Below are 27,604 nucleotides of genomic sequence, written 5' to 3'. Positions count from 1 at the left end.
GGGTATATGTATGGGTTTACAACCACTCTTTCCAAATAACCCTTGTAATGTTTGTGGTAGGAAGAACGGGACTAGGAGCCCAACCCACATTCCTCTAATATACAGGCTTACCCCTTTGCTTATCTGTACACCATATTGACACCATCAACACGTAGGACACTGGGCGGTTTTTTAGTGGCACTAAAGTCAGTAGGAAGGGGCCATTATCAGCCAGTGTTATCAGGAGTCAAAGCCTGTTCTGCCGTTACCAGCAGTTTGTGAGTATTTAAAATGTATTTTATATATATATGTGTATCTGTGAGTCTGTATATACAGTATTACATGTATGCAAAAACCATATATATGTTGAAAACGGTTACTGACCCCAAAATCGAATTCATTTTTTATTTTTTTTTGCTTTCAAAATATTATGCTGATTTCAGTCAAACGCCAACGTCCCTATAAGAAGAGACACTAAAATTCTATTCATGTGCATGCGAGGGCTTTCGGCCGAACGGACATGTACGGTGAGTCTGTACAGATGACCGAACATGTCTGATGGACAGGCTTCCAGCGGACATGTTTCTTAGCATGCTAAGAAACATTTGTCCGCTGGAAACCTGTCAGATGCGCCGGAAAATTGTCCGGTCGGATGTACAGACGACCGGACAGGTCCACTGAAACTGGTCTGCGGACCGGTTTCAGCAGACATGTTCGGTCGTGTGTATGGGCCTAACTGGGAATGTATGTCTTGATTTTGACGTTAAATACCGGGGTTATGGCTGCAGCTAGATGCCATAACCCCAATATCATTGTTTCCCTTAGGCGGCCAGCTTTCCAATAATAATCCCAGTGGCGGATTCACTGCCAGATCACTTCTATAACGGAGCCATCCGTTTAAGCCCAGAAAGGATCCAATGCAGCCCTTTGCTGGCCAGGAAGTTGAGTGAGGGCAAGATGGCCCCCATGGATCAATTAAAGGATACTGAAAACTGTCTATGCAGATAAGAGTACAAATTGTTCTAGGAGGGAAAAATTAGGAAGGTGTGCTAGAAGTGGTGATTTGAGTGGATTTGCATTGGGGGAGGGGGGGGGGGGTTGTGCTAGGAGGCAGAATTGTGCTACAAAGGGTATTATGGTAGGGGAGAATTGGTGCTGGAAGGGGGGATTTGGAGTGGGAGGAGAGGATTTGTGGGAATTTTTTTTCAGGTAAGGTTGGATTTGTGTTGGTGGCATATGGACAATGAGAGGATTTGAGCTGATGGGTTTGGGGGGAGGGAGGGCAAAGATTTGTGCAGGGAAGGGAATTTTCCTGCAGGGGGCTGAATTGTACTGGGGGTTAAAGTGGAGGTTCACCCAAAAACCTAATTTTTAACCTTAGATTGTTGCTCATTTTGTCTAGGGGAATCGGGTAGTTTTTTTAAATCGAAGCAGTACTTACCGTTTTAGAGATAGATCTTCTCCACCGCTTCCGGGTATGGGCTGCGGGACTGGGCGTTCCTATTTGATTGACAGGCTTCCGAGGGACGCATCCATCGCGTCACGATTTTCCGAAAGTAGCCGAACGTCGGTGCGCAGGCGCCGTATAGAGCCGCACCGACGTTCGGCTTCTTTCGGCTACTCGTGACGCGCTGTATGCGACCGTCGGAAGCCTGTCAATCAAATAGGAACGCCCAGTCCCGAAGACCATACTGGAAGCGGCGGAGAAGATCTATCTCTAAAACGGTAAGTACTGCTTCGATTTAAAAAAAAACACCCGATTCCCCTTGACAAAATGAGCCTCAATCTAATGTTAAAAATTGTTTTTCGGGTGAACTCCCGCTTTAAGCATGCAGATTCATAGCTTTTTTTGGGGTGGGGTTCTTATACATAATGCTCATACATCTTGGGTGGAGATGCAATTTGGCATGTTCACCCTGGGAACTAGATGACCTTGTCCCGGTGTCCTGTCAGATTAGCTAACCCATCAGAATGGAAGTGACATTCTGTCAGCTGCGCATGCATTCAATTCTCCCCGGTTGCTAATCTGACAGAACACCCGCAGTCAGAAGGTGGCAGAGGACATCTTACTCCTCCAGAGGACAATATAATGATCTTTGCTCGTCACAAAATTTTGAATCCCCCCAATATAAAGGCAGACATCATTGGAGAAACACTCGTTTATTTGTCGTTGTTGCTATACTGAGAGGCACAAAAGTGTCTTCAGCCATTCTTTCTCCCGGAACCAAGAGATACGGGCATAGTTCCCCCCTGACACTTTAGACAGCGGACCGCGTCCCTTAGTTACGGAAGTAGAGAAACCGGAAGTGGATGAAAATGTCAGCCTGCAGGGACAAGTGACCTCTTTATGCCACTAATTAACCTTTAGAGTGGCTGGACGGGGATGTTCTAGTGCAGAGAGGAGAGGCCGGTCGTCCTGTGAGATCAGGTGAGGGGGGACTTTATGTGCTACTTACTGAACTGCAGGCAGGGGGGGGGGGGGAGATCTGTAGCAGGGGAACTACATGTTCCAGCAAGTCGTGTGTGCCAGTGTCATTTATTATGCAGAGCTGCATTCCGCACAGGAACTGATTGTCAGGTGAATGTATTGCAATGCTGAACACACACACCCACTAACTTTCAATTGCAAGAATGATCAAATGAATGCAGACACAGACCAACAGATGTGACTGTCATGTAGAATTTGTTGATGGCGGGTTGCTGCATTATTTGCCATGTTTTGCAATAAATAACGGGTTGAAATTGGCCTCAAATTGTGTGCATGGGCAGCAGCGAGTTGTATTATATGATTGTCTGATGGGTGTGGGGGGGGGGGGGCTAATGTACAACTAAATACACAACCTTTTTCCTTTTTGATAAAGTAAGGAATGTAATTTTTTATATATTTTTTTCAATTAAGGTTGAGCTCCGGTGTGTCCGCAAAGCCCACGTGCAGAGCCCGCCAGGAAGTTGGCACTGCACTGTGCTAATCACAGGCAGTGAGTAGGGATGAGCTCCGGCGTGTTCGCACAGTCCGCGTGCAGAGCCCGCCAGGAAGTCTGGATGGCGCTGCGCTAACCACAGGCAGGGAGACATTTCCCGATCTCTGCAGCCGAGCATTGGGACAATGTCTCCCTGTCTGTGATTAGCGCAGCGCCGACTTCCTGGTGGGCTCTGCACGTGAACTGTGCGAACACGCCGGAGCTCATCCCTAGCAGTGAGACGATTCCCGATCTCTGCAGCCGCACATCGTGACATTGTCTCGCTGCCTGTGATTAGCGCAGTGCCGACTGGTGGGCTCTGCACGTGGGCTTTACAAACACACCGGAGCTCATCCTTATTTGCAATCTGTGTCTCATTGAGGGAATTTTTTTTTCACTTCCTGTTCTGTAGCTAAAACGGAAAGTAACAAGAAATCCCTGCAAAATAAGGGAATCCTTGGTTGTCACCTAAATGAATGTCCCCATCGAAAGATTTCTTCTGTTTTTCTGTGTTGGTGACAGCCCAAAATTTGGTATTTTCCTCTCCTCAATGGGGACACAGACAGCAATAAAAACTGATCTCTCTCTCCTCCACCCCCCATGGTTATCGGCCAAGGAAGCTGCCATCTTGGCCTCGGTTTGAACTGCAACTGCCATGGTGCTGCACATGTGATCAGTTATGACACCAGACATTGAATGGTTTGGTTGAGGACACAGCCGGTGTGACAGTTATATTTCACACATTTTGGTAACATAATTATTAATGTGGAATGTATGTTCCTTGCTAAAGAACATTATTTTTTAAGTTTTTATGGGTAAAGTTCCGCTAAAGTGGCACTTACAAAAAAATAAAAATAAAAGTGTTTGTGAACAGGCAGGCTTTTTAGTGTAGAAGAAACACTTTTATCGACTATTCACAAAGCATTTACAAAGGGATAAGGATTTACAATCACTTTTAAAGTGGTTGTAAACCCTTACAGACCACTTTCACCTACATGTAAGCCTAGATTAAGGCTTACCTGTAGGTGCTTGAAATATCTCCTAAACCTACACGGTTTAGGAGATATTTACAATTTCCTCATACGGCGATGTCTTCCGCGCATGCGCCGGCGTATTCTGTGCATGCTAGATGGGGTCATGCCGTGACTGGCGGCTCCCGGGCACATGCGCAGGAGTGACGTCACACGACTCTGGCCAGTCACAGAGCCGGAGTTCGTGGTCCCGGAAATAAGAAGGGGTGAAGAATAGACGCTTCCAGCCAGCGAGGAAATTGAGGACATCGCAGGCTTCAGTTTCAGGTAAGTGACACATAATGGGCTACTATGCAATGCTTAGTATCCTATTATGTTTTACCTTTGCAGGGAAACAAAGAGAACTAGAGAACTGACCATGCTGTGGTCCCATGCTAGTGTGGTCAGTTTTTACTAGGAAATCGGAGGGACTGTCAAGAACACCAGGGATTTCACACAAAGGAAGCAATACAAAGAGAACAACATCCAGTGCTGGTTTCATGCTCTGTGTCCTTATGCTTGCCGTAGGCATGTGAGTTTCTAGCAATTAAAATTATGAGGCTTGTTAACACATAACAGGTTCCCTTCAATTAATCCAAATAATTGTTGATATGTAAAATGTGCATCTAAAAAAAGGGCAGTGTGTATTGATTTATCTGAATTCTTCTATTTGTTTTATTTGCAGTCATTATGGCTATTAAGATATTCTTCCCTAACTGCTGTTCGGCAGCAGAGAACGGTCTTCTGATTGGACGCTGGATGGCAGACCACAGATCTGCTGTAGTTCTGGCCACGCTGCATTTTCCTTTCATCCCAGCCAGTGTGAGGCGCTATCTGAGCCAGATGGAGAAGAAGACCGGGCTGAGCCTCTCTGTAATAGGGACATGGAGCCACAGCAAGAAGGACAAGGACAAGGATGAGAAGATGGATAATTTCCTGGGAGAACTGGGCAGTATCTTCAGTCACCAGCCTTGGCTGCGGATCACTCGGGAGGCTTCCAGCAAGTTCTTGGATTGCAAGGTAGAGAGGATGGAAGGCGAAGAGTCAGAGGATGTGATCTTGGTGTACTATGACCAGAGGAAGCTGATGCTGTCCGAGTTACATTCTGCGTCTGAATATTCTGAGATCACTGCAGTGTTTGATACTGTGGCCAAGAACCAGCCACTCTTTGCCAAGGACAAGTATGATGAGGAGCCGGTGAACTTAACGCACTGGCAGTCTGAAGGGGTGGAGGCCAGTATTATTGTGGAACTGAGCAAGCAGGCATCTGTGCCATTGTCTGTTGTCATCTCCTTTTTTGTCTCACTGATCACCAGAATATGTAATCTCAGGTAAGAGGCGAGTTCTAATGGACTTCAGAGGTTCTGGCACATGACCATAGTAAAAGGCCTTGTTTGGGGTCCGGTAGGGCTAATGCCACATAACATGAAAACAAATGTTTGTTGCTCTGCCTTCATCCCTCATACCAAGAGCAGCAGTCAGATGTGGCCCAATGCTAATTAGAATAGTGTTGGTCAATGATATATGCCTTTTACTACAGTAACAGCAGTCACTTAGTACTCTGGTTAAAACGGAGCACAATATGGAGCCTCTGATGTCCTTTGGTGCGTGCATAATACTGCAGAGAACATTTGTAGGTCAAAGGAGAGCCTGTCGCATGACTTTATAACAAGTTATGTGATGGCATTTTCTCTGCAGAGTGTCCTCCACCACCTTTATTAAAACAAATGGGACTTCACATGTGTAGTAGCCCAAGAGCAAGGCACAAAGGATTTTTTTTTTTTTTGAAAAGCAGTAATTTGGTTAGGATGCTTTATAATTCTTCTCACTAAAGCTGGCCATACCTGGATTGAAATTTGTCTGGTTCAGCCAAATTTCAATCCATGTTTGGGCATGCTGATTGTACGGAAGTCAATCCAGCATTCAACTTGGGTACAACCAGCTTGTCTGATTTTTTTTCTTCATAAAATTAGTGCCAGCGGCTATAGCCACTGACCGTAATCGTATTCTGCCAGCCCAGAAGGCTCCCTATGCTCCACTGCCAGCAGAATACAGTAACGCTGCAGAAGGCACTGACTGTGTTGATGGGGGGATCGAGCAATCTTCTTTTCAACTAAAATTGGTTAATCTATGGCTTGCTTAAAGGGTTTGTAAAGGTAAGATTTTTTTCCCCTAAATAGATTCCTGCTTAGTACAGTCCTCCTTCACTTACCTCATCCTTCGATTTTGCTTTTAAATGTCCGTATTTCTTCGGAGAAATCCTCACTTCCTGTTCTTTTGTCTGTAACTACACACCGCAATGCAAGTTTTTCTCCCTGGTGTGGAGAAAGCGTCTTGAGGGGGGAGGGGGCGAGCAGGAGTGTCGGGACATTACTTTGCAGATAGAGAAAGGAGCTGTGTATTAGTGGGTGTTCTGACACTCCTGCTCGCCCCCTCCCCCCTCAAGAGGCTTTCTCCACACCACTTACAAATGGGATCGGTTGTGATTGTATTTGGGAGACCCAGCAGTAGAGCTGCACGATTAATCGTAAGAAAATTTGTGATCTCGATTTTTGGGTGCGGCCATAGGAAAGTCCCTGGCTTTGGCCTAGCTCCGGAGCGGCGGCCATCTTGGTACACCCGGCGGTGGCTGTCTCGTAGGAAGTGAAGTTTCGGCGCCGCCATCTTGCTCCACCCCACACTCCTGCACAGTAATGGTAGTGAGAAGGGGGCAAGCGGACATCTTGTTACACCCAACAGTTATTTTTAACACAAAACCGAGCTTATGTGGTTAAATACAGTATATGTAAATCTGACAGACTGTTTACATGTTAAATTTTAAAAGCAGCACCAAACCTTACATGTTTGCTAATGTGACAGAACACCTCTGATTTCCACGTTTAGTTAAATGTGAAAATCAGAGCTGTTCTTTCACATTAGCAACCATGTAAGGTCAGCAGGTTTGCTGCGACTTTTAAAATTTAACATGTAAACAGTCCGTCAGATTTACATATACTGTATTTAACCACATAAGCTCCGTTTTGTGTTGAAAATAACTTTAAATAAATACAATTTTGAGAATCGCAAGAGAATCGTGATCTTCATTTTATACAAAAGAATTGCGATTCTCATTTTTCCCAGAATCGTGCAGCTCTACCCAGCAGGGCTTCTCATTGATTAGCTGTAGGAGGCAGCCCCAATGAAAGCAAAGGAAGGCTGAACGCTATGTGCTCACCTGTAATTGCTCATGGAGAGATTACCTGCGAATGATCAGCCCTGGTGCTGGAGCTGTCGCTGTTGGGTCTCCCGCATGTAATCACGGACAGCCCCATTCGAAAATGTAAGTAGGGGCCTTACAGTAATAGTGGATGTCAGTAGCTGGCCTTGTACTTGTTATGACTAATTTCCGACTTTTATGAAAAGTGTGGCAACAAGAAAATGTAAATTGTCTATGGAAGTGGTCACCAAACTGCGGCCCTGGGGCTGGATGTGGCCCTTTTTAGCCTTTATCCGGCCTTTATCACACATCTCACCAGGCACTGATGGACCTCAGCCACTTGTGGGTGTTGGAGTGAAATAAGAATACATTTACTCCCTTGTTGTCTTATTAAGAACGTTAATCCTCCTCTACTGCAGGGTTCTTAGCGGGAAGCCTCTTTCTTTCCTGTGGAACAAGATGTCTACTTGTGAACAGCTGGGGAGACGTTTGGAAAACCTTCGACTGGTCAGCAGCTCAGAAAAAGCCAAAGACCATGTGACTTTCATGAGGTATGTACTGCTTCCCCTAATGCTTTGTGCTGTCAATGACTGCTTTTCACATCTGCCAGCCTCCTGTCATCTAATTGTCTTTCCTTCTTTCTTGTCATGATCGTTAAGTGCATAACTATGCATGATAAAAAGGCTGCTGGACTTACCCTTTCCTGATTGTGATTGCAGTCATGGACACATTTACTCATAAAATAATCCAAAAGCTGCTCTTCTGCGCTCAAGTGATATGCTTAGAGGTGCACAGTACATGTATTCTTCATCTGTGCCAGTGCCTTTGTTGTCCCCTCAGGACAATGGGTATCCTTATAGACTGCAAAACAACAAGAGGAGGGCGCACTGACCTAGCACATTACTAAATAAGATTTTATATATAATCATAGCTATATACATATCATCATAGCATATATGTGAGAACAATCGCCTTCCGGTCTTCTGTAGTCTACCAATAGTGTGGGAACACTCGCCCCCTTGCCCCTCATTTTCAGATCTCGCCCCTCATTTTCAGATCTCGCCCCTTGCCCCTCATTTTTCACATCTCGCCCCCTTGCCCCTCATTTTTCACATCTCGCCCCCTTGCCCCTCATTTTTCACATCTCGCCCCTCAGATCTACAGCAACTGCACTTGTAGTGCACGTGGATTTTCCTTTTAGTAGATAAACCCTTATGTGTTCCCACCTTGGTGTTAATTGTTTGTCTATGTTTTCTGCTTTACAGGAAGGCCAGCACTTTCCTGTCGCTGTTTGTAGATATAACTCTGGGCATTCTGTTGATGTGCTGGCTGTACCAGGGCAATCACATAGGTCAGATGGCTGATGCTCTCATCCCTGTCGCTGATGTAAGTGGGTTTTTTTTTTTTTTTTGATTTTTAAGTGCATGCATCATAGAATCTTCTGCCAGCTTTCCAATATATATAAAAATTTACTATAGATTTCAATCATGAAGTTACTTTTCCCTCTGTACACAGCAGGCGTTTCTAAACTTTTTTGTGCAGAATACACTAGGAATTTGTGAGGCAAGAGAAAGCAGTGACAAGCCGCTCTGAAGTCCTCAGAATGCTCTCTGCTTCCAGATTCACTTTCTACTTTTGTGACAGGGTTCAGGCCTAGAAATTGCCTCTCGGGCACCAACCACTGCATTATGGGAGGGTAGGGAAGAGTGTCACAACTTACACCATACCTAAAACGGCTGCGATTTAAACTGGGTGGCAGCAGTGTTTAGGGTGAATGCACTGGATGCCACCTAGCACACAGATGGTAGAGGTCATTTTTTGAATTGACAGTTTTGCTATAAAATATTGGCTTTTGGATATCTTGTTCAGACCGTGCTATTTATTTATGTAGTTTAGGGGTTTCTATATGATATTGTTTCAAAGAGGTATATTTAAAGCAGAACAACTTATAACAACGTCTTTAGCAAGGAACATACATTCCACATTATCAATTATGCTATCAAAATTAGTGTGCGCTGTAAATTGCCTCCTGCATTGTTTCTTGTTGTTAGAGGCTGCCATTTTGTTGAAGCCCAGAGCTCCTGAGCAGCAGCAAATCTTTAAGATGTCAGCAAATTGGCTTCTACATTTTCAGCACAGTGCCGAAAAATAGAGGGCAACTGAACATGTGCAGAGCAGGATGAGACAGTACTTTTTTAAAAAAAAAAAAGGTTTTACATAGCTATACCTGCAAAAGGGGCCAGCCTGAAGTCATCTAGCAGGACTTAAAGCGGGAGTTCACTCAAAAATAAATTTTTAACATTACATTCAGCCGAGTTGTCCTAATGACAATCGGCTGTTTTTTTTTTCCCCCGTACATACCGACTTTCACCGCTGCTTCCGGGTATGTCGTCTTCGGGACTGGGCGTTCCTATCTGGTTGACAGGCTTCCGACCGTCGCATACACCGCGTCACGGGTTGCCGAAAGAAGCCGAATGTCGGTGCGGCTCTATACGGCGCCTGCGCTTCGACGTTCGGCTTCTTTCGGCAACTCGTGACGCGCAGTATGCGACGGTCGGAAGCCTGTCAATCAGATAGGAACTCCCAGTCCCGCACAAGACATACCCGGAAGCGGTGGTGAAAGTCGGTATGTACGGGAAAAAAAAAACAGCCGATTGTCATTAGGACAACTCGGCTGAATGTAATGTTAAAAATAGATTTTTTGGGTGAACCTCCACTTTAATTTTCTAACTATAGTTTCACTTTAAGAGCATTTTCACACTGGGGCAGGGAGGAGTCGGCGGTAAAGCCCCGCTATTTTTAGGAGTTTTACAGGCACTATTTTTAACGCCTAAATAACACCTCAGTGTGAAAGTAGCCTAAAGCGAACGCATGGCCAAAGCTCTTTTGGCTGTACTTCTCCTGAGGATCACAAGAGTGCAGTTTGTCCTGTGACCCATTTAGGCTGTGGAAAGATCCCGAGCATATGGTTGGGATCCTCCCAGAAGCCTGGCCCAGCAGCTGGCTCAGGCTTTCAGAAAGCCGCTAAGAGCCTAATGCAGCTGCTCCCTACCCCTCCACATCTCTGTGCTCCAGTGAGCTTTGGAGTTACAGAGAGCCGGTGACTGAGAGTCACCAGCTCTCTGCTCACAGAACACTGAGAACTGAGCGATCAGCAGACTTGGAGCCGGTGTGGGAACACATGCAGCATTGATGCACCTAGGTGAGTATAATTTTATTTTATTTTTTGTTAACCCATACCTCTCTTTTAAATGCAATATTGTACTTTAACATTTTTTGGAGAGGGACAGATTGTTATTTAGTATAGTAATAGTTTAGTATATTTGGAACACTGCGGGAGTTCCATTTTGATCCTTACATGAAATATATATATATATATATATATATATATATATATATATATATATATATATATATATATATATATATATATATATAATTATATATACAGGCTGTGATTTAGTCCAAGGCCCTCCTGATCCTCTTCGCAGCAATCTTCGGTCAACTGCCAAAGTATCTAATGCCCACTGAAGTTCTGACACTTGACAGGATGGGGCTTATTCCTGAACTGATTAAAACCTGGGGCCCTATGCATAGCTTGGGCATTTCTGGGATTGATTTGAAGGATAACTCTGGCTTCTGAAAGCCCCAGAAGGTGATGCATTTCAGCACTGTTGTACTTTTAAAATATTTTAGGTTTAATTTAAAGGAAACCTGTGCTGAGAAAATGATGAAGTCCGCCATTGCTGTGCTCCTGAAAACGCTCGTTGCCTTCCAGTTGTGCTGATCCTCTCATTTCAGTATTTGGAGTGAATGACCCGGAACAAACGTACTGCCAGTAAAATCAACATGACTGTCAGTGGCTTAGGAAGCATTGAAGACATTAGATGCAGGGGTCTCAAACTGGCGGCCCTCCAGCTATTTCGAAACTACAAGTCCCATGAGGCATTGCAAGGCTGACAGTTACAAGCATGACTCCCACAGGCAGAGGCATGATGGGACTTGTAGTTTCACAACAGCTGGAGGGACGCCAGTTTGAGACCCCTGCTAGATCAACAAGACAACATGTTCAGGAGCAAGACGGCAGTGGTAGCCTCAAGACTTACTAACATCCCAGGTTTTCCTAAAGCAAAGGTTCCGTTTCCTGGTGTTTACCATTTCACATTTGTGTACTCTGTAATGTGTTTTACTATATTGCTTTTTATTTAGAGAATCGCTCTAGAGCTCCAGGAGCTGCTGCAGTGGCTGATGGGAGCTCCCGCTGGGCTGAAGATGAATCGAGCCTTGGATGAGGTGCTGGGAAGATTCTTTATGTATCACATCCACCTCTGGATAAGTACGTTTGTAGAAGTTCCCAAGGGATCAAAAAGTTTTTCCTTATAAGAAAGCACTCTTCCTGGCAGTGCTAGACTGTGTTTTACGTCTGTTATTACTGCTGTGTTTTCTTTCTACACCATTTACAATATGACCTAACATTTCATCAGGTATTTTTCTGTACTGAAATATTAGTAATAGAATACACAGGCTGCTACTTATGACTTGCTTGTTCACACCACTTGCCAGCCAGCACACTGCCAATAAATAATATGATACCCCTGAAACTCTATGTACCTTGGCTCTAATGCATGACTTCATTATACTGTTTACAGGTTACATCCGCTTGATGTCTCCCTTCATTGAAGTGATTCTCTGGTACATCGGCCTGTCTGCTTGTCTGGGTTTGACTGTAGCTCTGTCCATCCTTTCTGACATCATTGCCCTCCTGACCTTCCACATCTACTGCTTTTATGTATATGGAGCCAGGTAGGAACACACCGGGTGGCATAAGAAGCCACAATAAATCCTGTGTGTGTGTGTGTGTGTGTGTATGTGTGTATATACCCTAGGAAGAATCTGACAAATCGCACAAGAAATTAAAGCGAAAATTTGCACAAAAGGGTGGGTGTGGGGAGCAGGTACATGGTTTTGACAGGTTACCCACTCCCACTTCCGGTCGGATCACCACATATTTTCCCCCCCGCAGCCTTCTAGGACACATCACAGAGCCCAGAAGACTGTAGGACCAAGCGCAGTGTGAAACTGGGTGTGAAAACGCAAGGCTTCACTGCTCGTTTCCCTTGGTTAAGATGCTGGTGCCTGGACATTTTTACATTTAGAGAGAGGAGAAACAAAGGTACCGCGCACTTGTATCATAAATTACATTTCATAAATCGCCATAGTGAGTAAACAAATAAATCTTCATTTGAATTATAAAAAAGGGGTAACCCCTGAGGACCGTCGGATGTAGGGTGACAAAACGGCATTGGGTTTTCAGATACGTCATTTCTGCTCAGCTGGAACGCAGGTGGAGTGCTAACCGGCGATTCCTATGCAATACATGCTGATCCTTGTAAGTACAATACAACCTCCCTTTACTCCTATCTATCTATATTATATATATATATATATATATATATATATATATATATATATATATATAATGTATTGTTCATAATTCAAATGAAGATTTTTTGTTTTGTTTACTCACTATGGTAATTTATGATATAAGAGCGTGGCTTCTTTGTTTCTTTTCATGTTATAGGTGTTTTTTACACTTTACAACATGCAGCTCTTTATCATAGTTTACTCGTTTTTTGGTCATTGTTTTGCGCAGGTTTGGAACCTATTGGTTCCTATTATTTATCACTTTTAACCCCTGATGGCTTCCAAAAAAGGGTTAAAACCGCCCACAATGCGCCGCTACAGCAGCATTTTGCCGGCGATGCGGCGGCGCTGCCCATTGATTTCAGAAGCGTTACACAGCACATGTTGATCTGGATATGATGAATTGTATTTTTTAACAACAAGGTTTGCCGTTATTGAAAAACATGTCCTCTCACAAGGCAGACATTAAAACACTCAGACACAATTCAGGGAGAAAAAAAACAAACAAAAAAAAAAATTGCACACACTGAATTGTATTTTAAGATTATAAACGTCTGCAGCACCACAAATAAAATGCCACAATCTACAATAAAACAAAACGAAAAAAATCAACAATAATACGATATAACATATAATTATCTTGGTGTCGTCTAATATCCGAAGTGCATATAATCACGAATGTGAACATAATCGTATAAATATACAGTGCAATAATTTTTTTTTTGCAGTGCAATAAAAAAAAAAAAACGAAGGTGCCTTAGTGCTCATATACATAAAGTGCAATAAAAGTCCATATAGTGTCTTTTGTATTAGTGACTCACCCCCCCCCCCCCCCCACTGATTCGTACTGCTGCCCATTTGTCCAATATTTGAACTGATCACCAACCAACCGCCATTGCGCAGACTTTTTTACTGATGTCACGCCGATGCACGATCTTGGTCAACAGAGGCTTTACATGTGAGTTTTAGCGCATTTAGCTATAATTCATTGTTTCTTGTCAATTGGATGCTATGTATGTACTTGGTCTAATTTTAATAAAATACTGCTCTGTTACGGCATTTACTGGCTCTGGTGTGAGCTTTGTTTGCTGCAGCTGAAATCGAACCTGAACATGGAACAGAGGAGATTACTATGAGCGGATGCATACGTTACCTGGGGTGACCCTTGCCTGGGATGACATGCTGCGTCTGCTACACATATCGTCGCTTTGGCAGCAGTCTGGATCAGTGGGTGGATGATTCACTAATACACAAGCCAATTTATGGACTTTTGTTGCAATTTATGAATGTGAGCACTAAGGCACCTTATTTTCTATTATTTTTTTGTACTGTATATTTATATGATTGTGTTTTTATATACGTTGATTATATGCACATTGAATATTAGATGACACCAAGATGCTTGCATGTTATATTGGATTATTGATGTGTGTTTTTTATTTTTATTGTAATTTGTGGTATTTTATATGTGGCTCAGCAGACACTTACAATCGTGGGTTCTGTGGGGTCTGTAATCCTTTTTATCAACCTATTCTGCTAGTAGCCTTTTGTATCAAAGCACAGGCAAGACATTGAGATATGATGGTTTCTATTAAACACAATGGCAAATGAAGTGGACAACATAAATCCTTGGAGAGTATTGCCAGCCCAGCTATTGATCTTCTTTTAACATGAAGTTAAAGGGGTTGTAAAGGTACTATTTTTTTCCCCCCTAAATAGCTTCCTTTACCTTAGTGCAGTCCTCCTTCACTTACCTCATCCTTCCATTTTGCTTTTAAATGTGCTTATTTCTTCTGAGAAATCCTCACTTCCTGTTCTTCTGTCTGTAACTACACACAGTAATGCGAGGCTTTCTCCCTGGTGTGGAGTGTCGTGCTCGCCCCCTCCCTTGGACTACCGGAGAGTCAGGACGCCCTCTAACACACAGCTCCTTTCTCTATCTGCAACGTAGAGAGCGTCCTGAGGAAAAAAAATAGTACCTTTACAACCCCTTTAACTTCATGTTAAAAGAATATCAATAGCTGGGCTGGCAATACTCTCCAAGGATTTATCTATCTATTTAGGAAGAAAAATTGTACCTTTACAACCCCTTTAATAGTCAGTTACATTTATTACAATGGTAACTTACAGCTGTGCCCTGGCTAGTTTAGGAACTCGCATCAGATGACTTGCCAGTGTTTGCCTTTTCTTTATAGAGGGCACGTGTTGTCTTTCTTGTTTGATTGTTGTCCAATTGTCTATCAGATTATACTGCTTCAAGTTGCATGGGCTCTCGTCTCTTTGGCGGCTGTTTCGTGGCAAAAAGTGGAATGTCCTGCGTCAGCGGGTGGACTCCTGCTCTTATGACTTGGATCAGGTATCTAGTCTTTTCAATAACTGCAGTTCTACCACATTTCCAGCAGAGGGATTATGAGCTGATGGAATTTCTGTCTTGCAATTTGAGTGAATTGCTTATGCTGGGAAAAGTAGGAGGTTCATTTAGGCTACTTTGACACTAGGCGCTTTACAGGCGCTATAGCGCTAAAAATAGCGTTAAGTACCTCTCCTGTCACTCCAGTGTAAAAACCCGAGGCCTTTCACACTGGAGTGATGTGCTGGCAGGACGCTATAAAAAAAGTCCTGCAAGCAGCATCTTTAAAGGGCGCTTTAGGAGCGGTGTATACACCGCTCCTTAAGCGCCCAAAATCAATGGGCAGCACCAGCAAAGCGGTGCTGCAGAGGCGCTTTGTGGGTGCTTTTAACCCTTTTTCGCCCGCTAGCGGGAATTAAAAGCATCCCACTAGCGACCGAAAAGCACAGCAAAAATTACAGTAAATCGCCGCCAAAAATAGCGGCGCTTTACCACCGATGCACCAGTGTGAAAGTGCCCTTAAAGTGTAACTAAAGCCCGCAATACATAACTCTGCACCAATAGGCCGACGCCTATGAGGTCCCTTGCCGAAGCCAGCATCTTCTCCCTGATTTCTTCCAGGTGTCAGTTGTTGGCCATCTTGATTGTTTGGGGCATGATGACATCATTCCCACCCATGTGCAGGAGTTTATTCTTCCTGGCATGCTGGCACTGTGCCAAAATGTAAGCTGAGCTGCACAGTGAGAAGAGCTCAGAGAGTTGATTGGATGGAAGGGACACATCCCACAGCATACAGAAACAGAGCAAAGGCTGTCAATCACAGTCTGTGTGCTGGAGCTCCCTCCCATGTCTCCTTTTTTTTTTTTCTCTTGGTGTCAAGAAAACTTGTCAGAAGTGACTTATGAAGATGGCAGGGGAATGAAACAACAGACAGAAATGACACTTGGTGCTCTTGAGACAAATAGACAATATAGAGGGCTATGCTTTGTTCATATTTCATGTCTGAGATTTATAACCTCCCCAGCTGTACCTACGTGTCTTTACATCACTTCTCATGTTGCTCCTTTTAACACTGGGGGTTAGTTTCAGGTTGTTTAGGAATTAGTTGTGGTGGGGAATAGAATTTATAGAGTTAAAGTGGTGTTCCTACAAAAAAAAAAAATATTAAGTCAGCAGCTACAAATACTGCAGCTGCTGACTTTTAATAAGCGTCCCAGGGTCCAGCGATGCAGGGGAATGGAGCCCCGCTTGTCTCCCCCTCCTCTCCGCGGCACCGGCATTGACACTGTGGGCGCCCATTGACACTGTGGGCGTGAGCCACTCTGCGCACCGTGATTGGCCGAGCAATCATCTGGGACCTGTGACGTGTCCCAGATGATTGCCGAGGGAGGAGGGAGAGGTGAACTTCCTTCCGGTGCCCAGGGAGGAAGTGGGAGCTGGAACCCTCTAAAAAGAGGGTTTCTGCTCTCCCACCCCCAAAAAAATGTCATGCCAAATGTGGCATGTCAGGGGGTCACCTTCCCTTAAAGCAGAAGTTCCATTTTTGGGTGGAACTCTGCTTTAAAGTGTATCTAAAACTAAAAACAAAAATGCAATATGTTGCAGCTTGCCAGCTTTTTTAGATGTGATGACTGCATTTGTTTTATTTTTCTCTGGCATGTCTGCATTTGTTCATCTGCATTACGTGGGTGTGATGGGATTAGTAGTTTACATAAAAGAGAGAACTTGCATTTTCTGTACTTGCTGAAAATGTTCTTCAAATGAAAAGTGAAAATGAATATAGCCAACACATCTAAGGACTAGTAACCTGCAATAATATATTCATTTTTGTCTTGGTGTAGTTATCCTCAGTCAGTGGGGGTAAGTATATACCAAATGTGATACAAGCTGTTCAAAGCAAAAATCTTTAGTGCCGGTGATCTGACGATATGGTTCCGGCTATCGAGATGGTTCCTGTAAGGACTGCGCAGGCGCAATCCTTGCCGACGGAAATCTCAGAACTTCGGCCGGCATTCAGGGTGACGTGGAATTTGAGGAAAGTGGCCAGTCGGCTTCATGTCCTCGCTTCGCTCGGACGACACGCTCCGCTCGCTCGCCCTGCTGGCTCTTTTTTTTTAACATCCTCCAATCCACGGGGATGTTAAAGAATGAGCCTGGATGCCGGCCGAGGTTCGGAGATTTCCGTCGGCAAGGATTGCGCCTGCGCAGTCCTTACAGGAACCATCTCGATAGGGGAACCTTAACAACAAGTCACCGGAACTGCTGTGGCAGCTACAAGAGGCCAAAAACTGTTGTACCCCATCCACTGTAATGTATTACTACTACAATGTACTGCTGTGACTGCATATCACCTCTCTCCTGCAGCTCTTTCTCGGAACGTTGTTATTCACAATCCTGCTCTTCCTCCTTCCAACGACTGCCCTGTATTACCTGGTATTCACCCTGGTATGTATACGATTCCTACAACCGAGGTCATTATAGTCTAGATGCCCAGACAACATTTTAGCAGCATCAGTATGCATTGGTTAGCTTGTCAAAAAGTATTTTTCCTTCTGAAATGAGTTTTACATTTTGTTTTTAAAGACATGGAAGGCTTTTATGTGGTGTGTGTGTATATATACAGTGAGGAAAATAAGTATTTGAACACCCTGCTATTTTGCAAGTTCTCCCACTTGGAAATCATGGAGGGGTCTGAAATTGTCATTGTAGGTGCATGTCCACTGTGAGAGACATAATCAAAAAAAAAATTCCAGAAATCACAATTTATGATTTTTTAACTATTTATTTGTATGATACAGCTGCAAATAAGTATTTGAACACCTGTCTATCAGCTAGAATTCTGACCCTCAAAGACCTGTTAGTCTGCCTTTAAAATGTCCACCTCCACTCCATTTATTATCCTAAATTAGATGCACCTGTTTGAGGTCATTAGCTGCATAAAGACACCTGTCCACCCCATACAATCAGTAAGAATCCAACTACTAACATGGCCAAGACCAAAGAGCTGTCCAAAGACACTAGAGACAAAATTGTACACCTCCACAAGGCTGGAAAGGGCTATGGGGAAATTGCCAAGCAGCTTGGTGAAAAAAGGTCCACTGTTGGAGCAATCATTAGAAAATGGAAGAAGCTAAACATGACTGTCAATCTCCCTCGGACTGGGTCTCCATGCAAAATCTCACCTCGTGGGGTCTCAATGATCCTAAGAAAGGTGAGAAATCAGCCCAGGACTACACGGGAGGAGCTGGTCAATGACCTGAAAAGAGCTGGGACCACCGTTTCCAAGGTTACTGTTGGTAATACACTAAGACGTCATGGTTTGAAATCATGCATGGCACGGAAGGTTCCCCTGCTTAAACCAGCACATGTCAAGGCCCGTCTTAAGTTTGCCAATGACCATTTGGATGATCCAGAGGAGTCATGGGTGAAAGTCATGTGGTCAGATGAGACCAAAATAGAACTTTTTGGTCATAATTCCACTAACCGTGTTTGGAGGAAGAAGAATGATGAGTACCATCCCAAGAACACCATCCCTACTGTGAAGCATGGGGGTGGTAGCATCATGCTTTGGGGGTGTTTTTCTGCACATGGGACAGGGCGACTGCACTGTATTAAGGAGAGGATGACCGGGGCCATGTATTGCGAGATTTTGGGCAACAACCTCCTTCCCTCAGTTAGAGCTTTGAAGATGGGTCGAGGCTGGGTCTTCCAACATGACAATGACCCGAAGCACACAGCCAGGATAACCAAGGAGTGGCTCTGTAAGAAGCATATCAAGGTTCTGGCGTGGCCTAGCCAGTCTCCAGACCTAAACCCAATAGAGAATCTTTGGAGGGAGCTCAAACTCCGTGTTTCTCAGCGACAGCCCAGAAACCTGACTGATCTAGAGAAGATCTGTGTGGAGGAGTGGGCCAAAATCCCTCCTCCAGTGTGTGCAAACCTGGTGAAAAACTACAAGAAACGTTTGACCTCTGTAATTGCAAACAAAGGCTACTGTACCAAATATTAACATTGATTTTCTCAGGTGTTCAAATACTTATTTGCAGCTGTATCATACAAATAAATAGTTAAAAAAATCATACATTGTGATTTCTGGATTTTTTTTTTTTGATTATGTCTCTCACAGTGGACATGCACCTACGATAACAATTTCAGACCCCTCCATGATTTCCAAGTGGGAGAACTTGCAAAATAGCAGGGTGTTCAAATACTTATTTTCCTCACTGTATATATATATATATATATATATATATATATATATATATATATATATATATATATATATATATATATATATTTTTTTTTTTTTAGTAAATGCCCGGTTGAGAAATGGACAATGTAATGTGACCGCCTGAGCTGAAAGGTTTGCCTGTAAACAAGGCTACGTGATCACCTTGTCAAAGCTGTCATGTGATCCAATGGTCGAAAACCATACCGTTGTTTCTTGACCATTAGGGGAGACCCAGAGCTGTCACCTGATAGCAGGGTCTAAGAAATAGGATTATACAAAGAACAAATACCCCCCCAGTGTGGGACTTTAAGGGCAACTTCATAAAATCTTTTCAATATTTATTCTAATTTTTCTAACAAACTTTATTGAAATATTGTTTAAAAACGGATAGGTGCATACATCACCGTATAAGACCTAAAATTGAAAATAAAAACAATACAGTTGATATAATTCAGAAATGTAGATCTCCTTTGTGTTTCTCCCAATGCGTTTCAGGATCTTTAAGGGATTAACATTAAGATCCTGAAACACGTCAGTGAAACACAAAGGAGATCTACATTTCTGAATTGTATTAACTGTATTGTTTTTATTTTAAACTTTAGGTCTTATACGGTGATGTAGGCACCTATTAGTTTTTAAACAATATTTCAATCTTTTTTTTTATATATTTTCAATATATATTCAGATTTTTCTATGAAGTTGCCCTTAAAGTCCCACATTCTGGAGGGTATTTTGTCTTTGTATAATCTGCTTTCGGGATGTTGGCAGCAACCTGGTCTTTTTAGGTGAAACCCCTTACCAAGTCTAATGCCGCGTACACACGACCGTTTTTCATGACGAGAAAAATGCAATTTTTTTAATTAGTCATTAAAAACGATTGTGTGTGGGCTCCAGAGCATTTTTCTTGTTTTTGATTGTTGTCCAATTGTCTATCAGATTATACTGCTGTTTTTTTTTTTTTTTTTTCGTGAAAAATGGGCATTAAAAATTTAGAACCTGCTCTAATTTTTCTCGTCGTTTTTCGTGAAAAACGGTCGTGTGTACGCTTTAACAAGGGGGAAAAAAACGTGCATGCCCAGAAGCAAGTTATGAGACGGGGAAATTGGCATAAGCAGCCCAAAGGGTGGCGCCATTCGAATGGAACTTCCCCTTTATAGTGCCGTCGTACGTCACCGCGCTTTGCTCGAGCATTTTTTTTCACGATCGTGTGTATGCAAGGCAGGCTTGAGAGGGAACACGTCGAGGAAAAACTTTTTTTTTTTCCATGACATGAATAACGGTCGTGTGTACGCGGCATCAGAAATAGGAATGCGCACAAATAGGTATTCCTAGTTTCTCATCTGAAACTTTAATTTAATGTTCTAATGCAGTAAACTCCTGAGAACCCTCACTTGTGCCAGCATGCTGCTGCTGGTACTTTTGAAATGTGCCCTACTGTGTGTGGCTGCGCCCACACAACAGTGTCATTCATTCATTCACAGAGATCCGTGAATGAATGAACTACAAGTCCCAACCGCACCTCACTTGTAATCCTCCTCTGCCTCTCCAACTGAAAGCCTGTACCTCGGTACAGACATAGAGGTGGAGTAGAGTCTCCAGCAGCCTGGCATTACATCTGCAACCCACTGATCATGGGTGTAGTGCGTTGCAGGCTCCTGGGGAAAAAAAATGCACTTTTTTTTTCCTGCAAAATATGTGCATTTATTTTATTTTTTTAGGGTGGACTTGGCCTTTAATTGCTGGATTACAAACACCATTTTGTGCTAACTAACGTGAAATATAATTTGACATTTCCTACAAGAGCAGCTCATACACATTTTTATAAATATGTATCAAGAGAAAATTTTAAAGAATTTGGTATTAGCCATAAAATTGACATTTGAGGTGACTGTGTTTTCCTAAAAACAGAATTTGCGTCTCAAAAGTTTTCAGTTCTGATGGCGTCCTGAAACGCATATATAATAAAACTGATCTTTTATTGACAATGGGTGTTATTTACTAAAGGAAAATTTAAATTTGCACTGCAAATGCACTTGAAAGTGCAGTCAATGTAGATCTGAGGGGGACACACAAGATACATAAAAAAACAGCAAATTTTAGCTTGCACATGATTTGAATGGTAAAATCAGCAGAGCTTCCCCCTCATTTCAGATCTTCCCCTCAGATTTACAGCGACTGCACTTGAAAGTGCACTTGTAGTAAATCGACCCCCATTGTGTTTTAAAACAGATTCCAGGACCAACACAATCACTAAGGCCCCGTACACACGACTGGATCTATCTGCTGGAACTGGTCCGACGGACCAGTTCCAGCGGACAGATCCGGTCGTGTGTAGGCCCAAACGAACAATTGTCCGGCGGATCGGACAGTTTCCAGCGGATAAAAATTTCTTGGCATGCTAAGAAATCTGTCCGTTGGAAACCTGTCCGTCGGACAAATCCGGTCGTCTGTACAGACTCATCGTACTTGTCCGACCGCCCGCCATCCCTCGCATGTGTCAAAGTGATTCGACGCATGTGTGGAAGTATTTACCTTCCAGGGTCGCGCACGTCGGCGCGTCATCGTCGCGGCCACGTCGCGACACGTCACCGCGTATGTTTTCCGCTGGGATTTTGGTCTGATGGTGTGTACAACCATCAGACCAAAATCTGGCAGCGGACATATCCGATGGAAACGGTCCGGCGGACCGTTTTCATCGCATAATCCGGTCGTGTGTACAAGGCCTAAAAGCTTTAAAATGTTTGTAATATGTGGCAATATCTTCCTTTTGTTTGGCACTTGCATCCATAGAAAAGGAAGCGGCACTTCACTTTAATGGGTAAAATGTAAATATTAGGTTTGTAAAAATTGATTTATGATAAAACAAATATGGAGCTGGCAGTGATCGGTATTTCACTTTGCTGAACTGCAAATAGGTTCATATGGAGAGCCCAACTATGCCTACCCTTTCCGCTCAGCTTCTCCATTCACAGAAATTCTACTACAGCTATTATGAATAATACAGGATCTCTGAATGGAGGATGGGTGCAGAAAGGGCATCCATAGTCCGGCTCTCGATATGAACCTCTGACAGCTCATTGGTTATGTTAACTCCCGCTGTAGGCTTTAAATGTTTGACAATTTAAAAAAAAAAAAACAAACACAAAAAATGGGAGTGTCACCCCTCCAGACCAATCAGATTCCAGTAACCTGTAAGAATGAAACCTTGTGTGTGTGTGTGTGTATGTATATGTATATCTATCTGTATATGTGTGTGTGTGTGTGTGTGTGTGTATATATATATATATATATATATATATATATATATATATTAGTTTTCCACCTTTTGCTTCCCATCTGCTTATATAACTCTCTATTTCCTCTTCGGACAGCTTCGTCTGCTCGTGATAATGGTACAAGGTGTCATCCAGATGACTATAAATCTGCTCAGCTCCCTCCCTTTCTATGCACTGCTACTGCGTCTCTGCCGTTCCTACCGGCTGGCAGGTAAGTCCCTTTTATCACTTTAATCAAAACCCGTTCTTAAATAAGCATGAAGTCTGCCAGTAGTGACGTCTCGCTGTAAATGCTGGTCTTCTGCCTCTCTGACTTGGAACCGGCATACAGCCAGTGAATCCATTGTGCAGCCAAAACATCTGATCTGCACATTTGTTTGAAGTCACCCGCTTAAAAAAATGTGAAGCCATTGAATCAGCAAGGCAGCCAAGCAGCTGGTATTTTTAAGAGAAGTCTGGCATGGCTTGCTTTGTATTTCTCTCAGCAAAGTTTTTATCTTTTAAGTGTATGTAAAACTCTAATTTCCTCCTTTTTGGTCTGCGAAATATAACACTAAAAGTGTTTTTGTTATATCGATTCCATAATAATAATAAAAAAAAAAAAAAATACCTATTGATCCTGCCAGACGTCTTGTAGGCTGATAACTTCCTGTGCACTCTAGGCAGAGCTGATAATGTGCTAAGGATGTTAGACCTACTGTACATGTTGTCATGTCAATCAGGAAGAGCAGTGTTGGCACAAGGTCAAGTGTTGGCTAAAAGGCCAGAGTGTGCCCCCCCCCCCACCCCCCACCATCTCCATGAGCTGTGAATTATTTTAGCAGCATATGTTGCATGTCCTACCCTTTTTTGCACAACCCCCTGTCTACCCCCTTCTTCCTGCTGAAGTGCCTATGGCTGGCCGTACATTATACAATTTTCTTGCACAATTTTCCTTTAAAAAGACCAAAACCATATAATAGGAGGTCAAACCTAAACACTTTCAATTTGTATGCAATCAGACAGACCCTTGCACTACATAGATGAAGGTAAATCTAAAGGCAATTCAATAAGAAAATTGTATACTGTATGACCAGCCCTAATACCTGGATCTAAAATCAGCCGGTTCAGGCTAATTGATCGACTTAAAGGGTCACTAAAGGAATTTTTTTTTTTTAGCTAAATAGCTTCCATTACCTTACTGCAGTCCTGGTTTCATGTCCTCATTGTTCGTTTTAGCTTTGATGTTGCTGTAAATCCTCTCTGTTCTGGACACTTCCTGGTTGTCTGTTTCCTGATCACCACAGTACTGGGAGATTCTCTCTGTGGTGACTAATCAAGGAGGTGTGATTACTGTGTGTAAAAAGAAACTGGATTGGTGCTGAGGAGTTTTAGACAAAGTATCACTGCTCTCTATTGGCTCTCTGTACATCAGAGAACCAGGAAACAACAGCAAAAACGAAACTAAACTGCAGGCACATTATATGATTGATTTTTATCTATTTTTAATCATTTTTAAAAGTAATCAGTTAACTATTATGTCTCTATACCCTGTAAACAGTCATTTCAGCTAAAACATTTTTTTCCTTTAGTGACCCTTTAGTAACCATTCACATCTATGCGACAAAACGCCCGACGCTTCTGCCGCTAGAGGGGAGAATTCCCATTGCTATCTATGGAGATGGTTCACATCTCATAGATGCCGAACGCCTGTCGCCTGAAAAAAAAGTCCCGGACCCTTTTTTTCAGGCGACATTGGCGTTCGCCCATTGACAGCAATGGGAATGCTTTGTAAAAAAAAAAAAAGTTTCACACTCGCCGCAAAATACGCCGCGTACGCCGTTGTCGCGGAGGTGTGAATGGAGGCTAAGGCACAACCATCTGATTTTTTTTTTTTACATTCAGTTACTGCCAGCGGTTATAGCTGCTGACAGTAATCATAGTGTTCTGCCAGCAGCGAAGGCTCCCGTGCACAATAGTGCTGCGGGAAGCATTCATTCAGTCTGTGTTGATGAGGAAGCAAGCGATTTTCTTGCTTTCCACCCGTGGTCAAAGGCAAGAAAATAGAGTAATCTATGGGCTGCTTTAGGCTATAGATTTATGAAGTTACAGTAAACCATTTAGCAAAGAGGTATAGAGGTGCTTAGATAAATGTGACCTTTTATACCTTGCATTTCCCGCTGTTGTAACTCCAGTTTTCTTGTGTTGCAGCGGGAGTAAAATTTTGCATGCTTGAGCAAGAAAAAGGGAAGCCACTTCGATTGTTGATGCAGGTGAGGTTAATATATCATGTGATAAAAATGTATTATTAGTTGAATAAGCTGTATAAAATGCTGTTTTATGATGCTAATGTTTTGATCTCTAGAATTTGTTTATTACGATTATCATGAAGGAAAATCCCCACGGTGGCTGCATTAGGTTTCTTTTTTCTGGCTTCTTCAATTTTTTATCACCAGCAATCCTGCCAAGTGTACATTTTCCCTACATTTAGAAAATGTACTTTGCTTGAAAAATGATGTAGCTGCCAATTATTTTTTTTAAATACTCCTTTTATTAAACTTTTCCTTTTTACACAACGCATACATACAATTTAATAAACAAAACACTTGTCTCCAGTTATTTTGATAGTTAGACACTCCATTGACATACAGTGAATACTTAATTATTCACTAATCTACCCATTATATATATATATATATATATATATATATATATATATATATATTATATATACTGTATTTATCGGCGTATAACACGCACCCTAACTTTAAGAGGGAAGTTTCAGGGAAAAAACTTTCCACAGCCCCCTGTGTATAACACGCAGGCACAGTTTACCCTCTATTTTCAGGGTAAAAAAGTGAGTGTTATACGCCAATAAATACAGTACATACATACATACACACGCACACATACCCTCTGCAACCTCCCCATTTTATTATATATATATATCTGAGAGATTCTCCACAATTTCCCATATTTCATTTTGTGTTAAATAATTATTAGAACCACCATGTAAATGTATATGTATGTATGTATATGTGTGTGTGTATATATGTAATATATATATATTGTACAACCAATTTTATAAATGTATATGGATTAACAGTAGCATGACAATCGGATGTTGTAACAGTATCGACAATTCAAATAACAATAGCTACAAAGGTAACTAGAGGCAAAGAAAAGGGGAAAGACGTCAGCAGAGTAGTGGATAAAACAGGGGGGAAGGAAGCATGTGGGTAGGAAAACAGTGAGGCGCAAGTGAAAAGCAGGTGGTAGGTATAGCACCCTGGAATTGGAATAATTCACATAAGTAAAGATAGATACCACATGCTTCCTTCCCCCCTGTTTTATCTACTACTCTGCCGACGTCTTTCCCCTTTTCTTTGCCTCTAGTTACCTTTGTAGCTATTGTTATTTGAATTGTCGATACTGTTACAACATCCAATTGTCATGCTACTGTGAATACATATATAACTGTAGTGTTGCTTGTTTCCAGCTTCTAGTTATGGTAAGTTTAGCCACTATAATAATGTGAGAGTTAGGAGGCCAGGAGGCCATGCCTATTCCTTAGGAGGCCAGTCTTGGGTCTGGTTTGGTTGGGAGTTTGATGATGAGGTTGCATAGTTTTAAAATAAAAAAAACATTTTATTCTTTTTTACATAAACAATAAAATCTGTTCTTCACAAGAACTAATTTTGTATGTAATTTTTAAGCGAATGGATACACCATTACGTTTATTTAAAATCTTTTTTTCTTTTTCTTTGCCGCTTTCTCTACAGATTAACCCGTTACCCTATGGGCAAGTGCTTGGCACCTACAGACTCCCATCCAGCAGATGTTACCCTAAAGACTCGTGGGGATCTTTGTGCAAGAAGCTGTTCATTGGGGAGGTCATCTACCCCTGGAAGCAGAAGCAAGAGAAACAAGACTAAGGGAGCACAGACAGTGTTTATTACATGAAGGACACTGCCAAAGGTCTTTGAGTTTATTGAAGTTCTCCACTAAAGCGTTAAATTTGTTTCCACTTCCTTGTTTAGTGATTTATAGACCCCAGCATATTAACTCCCTTGTGACCCAAGGGTTGTGTGAATCCTCAGCTGACTGACTGTTATGCCCTGTACACACGATCGGTTCGTCTGATGAAAACGGACCGATGGACCGTTTTCATCGGACGAACCGAATGTGTGTGGGCCCCATCAGTTTTTTTTCCCATCGGTGAAAAAAAATAGAACCTGTTTTTAATTTTTCGTATGGTTAAAAAAACGATCGTCTGTGGGGAAATCCGTCGGTCAAAAATCCACGCATGCTCAGAATCAAGTCGGAAGCATTGAACTTCATTTTTCTCTGCACGTCGTTGTATTTTACGTCACCGCGTTGGACACGATCGGATTTTTAACCGATGCTGTGTAGGCAAGACTGATGAAAGTCAGCTTCATCGGATATCTGATGAAAAAATCCATCGGTTCGTTTTCATCAGACGAACCGATCGTGTGTATTAGTTGTGGTAGGACATCCCCCTATGTATAAAAATCAATGTGGAAGTACCGTACCTAATAACCAGTCCTTTACAGCACAGATACATTTAGAAAAGAGCTCAGGCTAAACACAGCCCTCCATTCCACTGAAAATGAATGAGCCTTGGGCCTTAAATCCCTGCCTAGGCTTCTCCCGTAGACTTTGGGCTTGCTCATACTTTGTCTGTTGATCTGCATAGATCAATGCAAGGGCACATAGAAAACAATTTGTACCTGTATTTTTACGCAGTTCAACTCCCCACACCGCAATGCATCTGCTGAGGTACATAGATTTGATTGAAGTGTTATTTTGTAACCCTTTTTAATAAAGTAAAAAAAAAGGTAAACCGTGCTTTGCATTGTAACAAACCAAAGCACTGCCCCTACTGCCTGGTGTGGAGGAACTCTAACTTTTTACTGGAGAACTTCTGCATAGGAGAGTTTTACTTTGAATGGAAAATGCTTGTCTGCTTGGGATTTTGTCATGCCGTACCACAGAGTGGTCACACCTCCCTCAGCCCCCAGTAAAGGTGCTTATAGATGTAAGCATAGGCGTGCGCAGAAGAAGTCTCATCCAGGAGGCTGAAGTGGCTTTCATGTATTGGGAATACTGATGCAATTATAACATTTACCCTCCTGAATGGGACTGATGGAATTTATACTATATTGCAGTATTATATACG

At 42.6% G+C, this 27,604-nt stretch overlaps 1 protein-coding gene across 2 annotated transcripts; it reads left to right on the top strand.

Moving 5' to 3' along the window:
- Positions 1-150: 150 nt before the first annotated feature.
- Positions 151-26,588, top strand: PIGQ (phosphatidylinositol glycan anchor biosynthesis class Q). 2 transcript variants are annotated; one of them, XM_040356536.1, is made up of 11 exons: positions 151-257; positions 4,635-5,280; positions 7,565-7,696; positions 8,411-8,531; positions 11,355-11,481; positions 11,795-11,948; positions 14,814-14,925; positions 17,284-17,364; positions 22,522-22,636; positions 24,616-24,677; positions 26,187-26,588. In XM_040356536.1, the coding sequence occupies exons 2-11, from the start codon at positions 4,640-4,642 to the stop codon at positions 26,337-26,339; spliced, it is 1,698 nt and encodes a 565-aa protein (XP_040212470.1). In that variant the 5' UTR covers positions 151-257; positions 4,635-4,639; the 3' UTR covers positions 26,340-26,588. The 2 variants fall into 2 exon arrangements, with proteins under 2 accessions (XP_040212470.1, XP_040212469.1); XM_040356535.1 differs by lacking the exon at positions 151-257 and adding an exon at positions 2,250-2,407.
- Positions 26,589-27,604: the final 1,016 nt, after the last annotated feature.

The sequence above is a fragment of the Rana temporaria genome, chromosome 6 (genome assembly GCF_905171775.1).
Source record: "Rana temporaria chromosome 6, aRanTem1.1, whole genome shotgun sequence".
NCBI classification, from domain to species: Eukaryota; Metazoa; Chordata; class Amphibia; order Anura; family Ranidae; genus Rana; species Rana temporaria.
This window is presented reverse-complemented; position numbering and strand designations above follow the sequence as displayed.

Excerpts from the sequence above, each read along its gene's own strand:
- PIGQ (XM_040356536.1), top strand. The coding sequence starts at position 4,640 with ATGGCTATTAAGATATTCTTCCCTAACTGCTGTTCGGCAGCAGAGAAC. Across the intron at positions 11,949-14,813 it reads TTTTATGTATATGGAGCCAG|ATTATACTGCTTCAAGTTGC; the intron begins GTAGGAACACAC and ends ATTGTCTATCAG. Across the intron at positions 24,678-26,186 it reads CACTTCGATTGTTGATGCAG|ATTAACCCGTTACCCTATGG; the intron begins GTGAGGTTAATA and ends CTTTCTCTACAG.